The 7,155-nt window shown below is 55.7% G+C and overlaps 1 protein-coding gene across 1 annotated transcript in view; it reads left to right on the top strand.

Annotated features, from left to right (window-relative positions):
* PRDM12 (PR domain containing 12) overlaps window positions 1–6,932 on the top strand; it is a 12,913-nt gene extending 5,981 nt beyond the window's left edge. Inside the window, exons 4-5 of the mRNA XM_012639701.1 lie at window positions 5,078–5,189; window positions 6,514–6,932. Coding sequence (XP_012495155.1) covers window positions 5,078–5,189; window positions 6,514–6,932 — 531 coding nt within the window. The remainder of the gene's footprint in view (window positions 1–5,077; window positions 5,190–6,513) is intronic.
* The last annotated feature ends 223 nt before the right edge of the window (window positions 6,933–7,155 follow it).

Here is a 7,155-nt window from a genome sequence, read left to right as displayed (position 1 = left end):
TTTTTAGTTGTCCGATTAATTTCTTTCTATTTTTTTAGTACAGACGGGGTCTCGCTCTTGCTCAGGCTGGTCTCGAACTCCTGAGCTCAAACAATCCGCCCACCTTGGCCTCCCAGAGCGCTAGGATTACAGGCGTGGGCCACCATGCCCAGCCCTAGACTCATTTTTATGGTGGCAATTCTCTCAAACCATTTTGTCGCAATGACAGATTCCACTTGCCGGGTAATTCGTGTGTCTGGGTGTCCGTGGCCGTCCTCTAGGCAAGGCCAAGGCCCAGCGCCCGAGCAGCCCTTCTGGGCTAGACCAGAGCCCATTGTTGCCCACCCCGGCCACTCCCTGGATGTCTCTGGAATAAATCGGCTGCTTGTTCTGTGCGTGTGTGTGAGTTAGCCAAGGAGAGGGACCTTCTCCGTGATCTGTTTTCTTAATCTTCCTGCCACTCAGAACTGCTATTTATATTTCACAACAGTAACTCATTACTTGCCCAAAACTGAGAAGAAACATCTTTATTCAATAAACATAATATACTGTTGCTGCTCTAAGCTTTTGCACAAATGCAAAACAGAGAGGAAGGCAATGGGGTTCCAGGGCCCGGGCGGTCAGTGCAGAACCCCCTGACAGGGTTTGCGGCCAGTGGCTCTACTGACACGTTATCCCTGGGGCAGCCTCCTGCCTTACTTAGTCACGGAATTTACTATACCCCCAGGTGCCTAGAATGACATTTCTAGAAAATGTCTAGCACATAGCAAGTGGGCACTAGTGTTGAATGAATAAAAGGGTCTTTTTAAAGGGTCTTAGCACCTTGAAAAAATGGAGTCTGCTGGGCCCTGCGAGGAGCCTTCTGTTACTGTCCCCATTTTAGTGACGATGAGACTGAGTTTCCAGGAGATGACAGAGGGTTGGTGAGCTGTGACTTGAACCCAGGCCTGTCTGGTCCCAGAGCTGGAGCGCTTGATCCCCATGCCATGTGGCCTCCCTGGCCAATATCTATTTGCTGGAACTCTATTAATTGGTGTGTCGGGACATCTGTGGTACAATGGAAATTGATGTCTGTCCAGATGACACTGGATCCTTCTACAGGAGGGCTTCTGCCCATGAGGGGAGGGGAGGGACCCGGAGCCTCCTGGGAGCATGTTCAATGGTGGGACCGGAATTTATATTGGGAAAAACAACCCCAAAACCTTGATTCCAATTTATAGTAAAAATTCAGCAAGTGGGGCAGGACAAAACTTCTGGGCTGACGGGGCGGTTAAGAAGCACGCGTTGTAATTTGTCAGCAACACTCAGGCACTGACATTGCAGAGCTTTGGTGGTGTGGATTTTATGGTACTGGGACTCCGTTCCTTTGGGAGTTGCTTTGTTTGTTGTGTGTCCTGAGCCAGTCTGTGCTTCCTAGAGAAGTGAGTGACTGGCTGGGCTGATTCTGGTTCTGCAGCCCTGGTGGGGAGCCGCAGCTGGGCCAGGCCAGACCGTTGGAAGTAATGGCTCCGAGCTCCCGCAGAGGCCAGCGGCTGCCGGCCTTTGCACCCAGGCAGGCCAGCTGCGGGGCCCTGGGAGCCTCTGCATGGTAATTCCAGCATCTCAGGGAAGAAGCTGCAGGTTCCTGGGTTTCCTGCGTGTGATCATAGGAGTTTGTTGGATGAAGGGTGCCTGGCAGCAGGCAGAGGCCAGCCTGGGGCTCTGAAGCACTGGGAGACACCCAGTTCCCCAGCTCCAGGCAGGAGAGACTGCTTCCCTGGCTGCTGGTGGTTTCTGGGGATGGTGTGTGATTCTCAGTTCTGGAAGGTTCTTCTTAATAGATTTTCTTGCTTAAAAATTTTGCTCTGTGTTGTGTGTGTATAGAATTAATATGTGTTCATTATTTTTTTAAATCAGAAGCATCATGATGACCCCATCATGCTGCTGTCCACAAACCTTGAATCAGCAGTCTTTAATAATCTCAAAATGACAAACCCTTCTAGGGAAAGACCTACAGAAAACCAGCGACAGTAGCTAGCATCCAGAGTGGGGAGAGTCATTCTCATTATATACCTTCGTACAGGTTCGCACCTCTGTTCATGTGGCTGCGTTGCTGTTTTAATTTTTAAATTATTAGTACATTAATTTTAGTACATTTAAAAATGTGTTAGTAAATAAATGACTTGCCCTTATACTGAAGCAGTTACCATGAAAGCTCTTATTCCAAAAATAATATTGCAAATAATCATTTTGAATAATAATATTCAAGATTTGTATAATCCAAAATGTTCTGGCTCCAATCTTCACTCATCATCACCACTATTATTATTGTTATTATATTTATTTATGTATAGTTAATGATAGGTGTTTTTACAATTAAAATTAGAGGGCTGGTGTTAACTTAGAATTAGCTTCCTAGACCTGGAGTCTGGAGGTGAAGATGAAGCTCAGGGCACTGTCAGGTGGGGGACTGCAGAGCCTCCCGTCCCCACATCTGTGCTAGAGGAGTGGGCTCCTCTCTCAGGGGACACGGAGCCAGGAAGCAGTGGCACTGGTGTGGGGCTGGTGTCCTTGGGGCTTTCAGGTCTAGCCCGCGCTCTCGCTGAACACTAAAGGCGAAGTTCCGGGGCTTTCACGGTGCCAGCGGCTCTCTGCCACACTGCAGGCTCACTGGGCACGCCCGCAGGGACTCAGTGTGCTAGAGAGTGCTGCCAGCTGCTCTGAGAGGTTGGCGAGCTGGGGGTGGGAGGATAATAACCAGCACTTCCACATCTCCACTACGCAAAGAGCTTTATGCATGTGGCCCCGCTGAACCTTGACAATCACTCAGTGAGGCCAGAGCAACGTGAGGAAACTGAGGCCCCGTGACATGAGGCAACTTGCCCAAGGCCGTTTGCTCAGCAGGTGGGTGCCCAGGTGGACCCTGACACATCTGACTCCAGGGCTGAGCCAGAGCCCTCTGCAGTACCAACTCCTGGAGGGGCGTGTTCAGACAGTTGGTGGGGGGTGCTGATTGTGGGACAACTACCGTGACATATAAATGTCTGGTTATCCCAGCACTCTGGGAGGCCGAGGCAGGAGGATCGCTGGAGCCCAGGAGTTGGAGGTTGCAGTGAGCTGTGATGATGCCACTGCACTCTACCTGGGGCAACGGAGTGAAACTCTGTCTCATTTTATTATAAATAAAATGTATAACCCAATAGTCTAAAATAAATAAATGGTTTCATTTGAGAATTGCAGCCATGTGGCAGGACAATGCCGGAGGTGACTTACAGCTCAGGGATCCTATTCCCCAAGCCCCTCGTTGGAGGAGACAAGCAGAGAGAGGCAAGGGGATTTGCCTGAGGTCACGCAGGGACCTGGTGACCAATGGCCCAGCTACACCACCTTGCAGAACAGCTTCCTTCGCAATTAATTTGTCAAAAATATTTTAGTTCCATCATCTGATTTTCTGAGGGGTTCACAAAACCTCTTTCTTCTCTGTCCCTTTTCCAGCAGGGGCCTCCACCTCTGACCCGCTGGCCTCCTGGACAGCGGCCGTGACTGTGAATGACCCCAGAGAAGCCACAGACTTTTCCTGTGGTGCCACATTCGAATCTGCCCACCTTCTCGGAGGCACTGCCTGATTTTCCTGGGTTCAGGGGCTGCACTTGGTTTTTCTGTGCGCACACCCTGTGAGTCCAGGTTGGTGTGGCACTGTCTGCTGGCTTCTTGTCACTTGCTGACCCTGAGGCTCACTGCGATATCCGTGGGCCGTGGGGTCGGCTGGGAAAGGACATCGTGGCTCCAGGCAGAGCTTAGGACGATGGCGGTCCCCTAGGTGCCCTCACAGCTTCCTGTTCCCACTCCTTCTCTCCCAACTTCCCTGTTTTCAGGGTCGAGTGAGCTTGTTGCCGTGGTCTGAGGGTCTTCCCAGCTCTGATCAGAGGAAGGAAGGTGTGGTGGACACAGGGCTCTGCCAGCCAGAACCAGAGGCCGTGGGGAGGTCCTACTCTGGGGTGGCTTCAGACACCCCTAGATGGAATCCTGTGTGATCTTTTGTGCTTCAACTAAAAGAGGACCACCAGGAAAGCAAACCAGCTGTTACCTTGGGGTGTCCAGGTGCCCACTTTTTGGGCACACTGGAGGGTGACCCCAGGGGCAGGTGCCGAAGCCAGCATGTTGGGGGTCCAGGCCTCAAGGGAGTCCCTTCTCTCAGTCCCTTGAGTCCCTCAAGGGCTGTCCCTTCTCTCGTTTGCCCTGCCTGGCCAGGGCCTGAAGGTTCCCCACTTGGGAGGGGTGACTGGCTTTCGCTAAAGGCCTCGCGGGCCCCTCGGGCTATCCTGGGGCGCGTGGGGTTCACGGTCAGTGCCCACCAGGAGCTGGCCTCCCACGCCTCCCTGGAGGGTCACTGCAAACCCCTCTGACCCACAGCCATCGCCATTTCCCTGGGGCAAGTCCTCCCCTGAGCATAAAGAACCCCGACATCACTTCTGGGGTTCTTTGTCACAGACCTAGGATGTGGTGAAGTGGGGTTAAGGTGGTGTACCCCGGTGTTTCCTGAGGCGGAGACGCTCATCAATCTGAGCATCTGCCACGTGCACGGAGTCATGGAGAGCCTTGTGCTGGGTAGGGAAGCACGTGAGGTGTGGAGCTGCCTGTGGGTGCTTTGGAGAGGAGATGTTTCCAGAACTTACCCAGCAGGATGTAACCAGGTACCATAGGGTGCCCCACAGCCCACACCCCTGAGAAACACCTGACTCAGCCCTGCAGCCTGAGGCCTGGCCGACTCTGGCTCCCTGGGTAAGAAATGGAAAGTATTCTGTCTTTCCATCTTCCGTGACTTCTGCTTGCTGCTAGCCTCTTGTGCTGTCTCGCCGTCAGCTTGGAGGCTCTCGCGTGGCCAGAGCTCGGACAGAGAAGGCGAGAAGGCCCAGGCAGGGAGGGGCAGCAGAGGGCACCACGCACTCCCTTCCATGTCTGTGCGGCTTCTGGGCCGGCTCCGTGGAAACGGGCCCAAGTGTGGCTTTCTCAGGGCTGACACTGGACCTACGTCTCCTGGCTGTGAGGGGACGTACAGGGACCCCTGACTTGCCTCCAGCTGCCGCCTCCCTGACCTCCTCCTGCCTCTTCCCTGCAGATGATCCCTCCTGACCAGGAGCTGCTGGTGTGGTATGGGAACTCGCACAACACCTTCCTAGGGATCCCTGGCGTGCCAGGGCTAGAAGAGGAGCAGAAAAAGAACAAGCATGGTAGGTGGTCCCCATGGGGCCATGGGGACAAAGACCCACAGAGGGGGAAGCCCAGGGAGGGGGGAGAGAGTGAAAGAATGGGGGACAGGGAGGCTCCTGGTCTACGGGGACCCTGGTTCAACCTCTGGCAGCATCGAGCTGATGGGACCTACTGGTCCAAGGAGGCCAGTGCCCCTGGAACCCCATGGGCCAAGCATGGGTGGAAGATGGTTCTCCTGATTTCTGGGCCAAATAGGCTGTCTTGTGGGAAGACCCAGAGAAGCAACGGGGTGTGGTGGGAGCAGATAGGGGCTGGAAAGCAGGAGTCTGGACTGAGTTCTAGTTCTGTGCAATCTTGGGAACGGCTCTGTGCCTCAGTTTCCTCATCTGTAAAGGAAAGGTGTGATGCAAGATGATCTCTAAGTTCCCTTTCAGCTCTGACAAACTGTACTTTTTCTTGCCCTGTCCCTGGTGCATGGTGCAGGGCCTGGCCCAGTGCAGATGCTCAGTATGAGCCTGTTGAATGAAGGCGGGGCAGAACGTGCCTCTGTGTTGGAGTGACACTGCCCGTCATGATAGAGACCACTTGCTTACGACTTATTTTGTGCCAAGAATTGGGCTAAACCTTTGACAGGTATCAGGTACCACTGGGTCCTCATAAAATCCCTGTGAAATTTGATGATCCTTATTTTTAGAGGATGAACCTGAGGCTCATGAACTAGTTTATCCTTGCTCTGCAGCTGTTTTACAAACCTTAATTTCTCTGATCCTTACAACAGAATTATGGGGGCAATGCTATTGTCACCCCCATTTCAGAAATGAGAAAATGGAGGTGCAGGTCCCTGGTACGGGGTAGGCACTCAGTAAACATGTGTGGTATGAATAAATGAAACGGTTTTTTTTTGCGGGGTGGGGGCAGGGTTATCATAATTACTACCCTTTATGGAAGGCTTCTATGAGCCAGGCGCTGCTCGCACACGGGCCAAGGCAGGTGAAGTGTAAACCCTAAACAGAGGACAGTTTGATCATCTTGGGTAATCGTGCACAGCCGGTGAGGTAGGACTAGGCTCCCGCGTTACAGATGAGAAAGCTGAGGGTTAGCGCGGCTGAGTCGCTAAGTCCCCAGGTCTCACAGCAGGATCGGGAGCAGTCCTGCTCCTGTGTGGCCAGGGCCCTTCGCGGCCCCTCAGGTCCGTCTGCCCGCGCCCCCAGCCAGGCCGCCTGGAACCACCCAGCGATGGGAGCCGGCCGGGCCCTGGGAGGGGAACGTGGGGGCGCGGGTTTTAACGCGGCTGCCCTCTCTCCCACTCCCGCCTGCCCCTCGACCCCGCCCGCCCGCGCCCAGAGGACTTCCACCCCGCGGACTCGGCGGCGGGCACCGCGGGCCGCATGCGCTGCGTCATCTGCCACCGCGGCTTCAACTCGCGCAGCAACCTGCGCTCCCACATGCGCATCCACACGCTGGACAAGCCCTTCGTGTGCCGCTTCTGCAACCGCCGCTTCAGCCAGTCGTCCACGCTGCGCAACCACGTGCGCCTGCACACGGGCGAGCGCCCCTACAAGTGCCAGGTGTGCCAGAGCGCCTACTCGCAGCTGGCGGGCCTGCGCGCCCACCAGAAGAGCGCGCGCCACCGGCCGCCCAGCGCCGCGCTGCAGGCGCACTCGCCCGCGCTGCCCGCGCCGCACCCGCACGCGCCCGCGCTCGCCGCCGCCGCCGCCGCCGCCGCCGCCGCCGCGCACCACCTGCCGGCCATGGTGCTGTGAGCGCGCGCCGCACCGCGCCCGGCGCCCGGCCTCTGCCTGCCGGCCGGATGCGGTCGCGATCGCGGCCCGGGCGCCGCGCAAGCGCCCCAGAAGTGACCCCTGGGCGTACGCTCTCCGCCCCGTTTCGCGGATGAGGACACTGACGGTGACGTCCCTTTCCCAGGACAGCCAGCCGGTGCGGCTGCTCAGCCGCCTCCCTTGGGGGTGTCCCCATGTCCGGCCT

The sequence above is a fragment of the Propithecus coquereli genome, unplaced genomic scaffold (genome assembly GCF_000956105.1).
Source record: "Propithecus coquereli isolate 6110/MARCELLA unplaced genomic scaffold, Pcoq_1.0 Scaffold142, whole genome shotgun sequence".
Classification (NCBI taxonomy): domain Eukaryota; kingdom Metazoa; phylum Chordata; class Mammalia; order Primates; family Indriidae; genus Propithecus; species Propithecus coquereli.
This window is presented reverse-complemented; position numbering and strand designations above follow the sequence as displayed.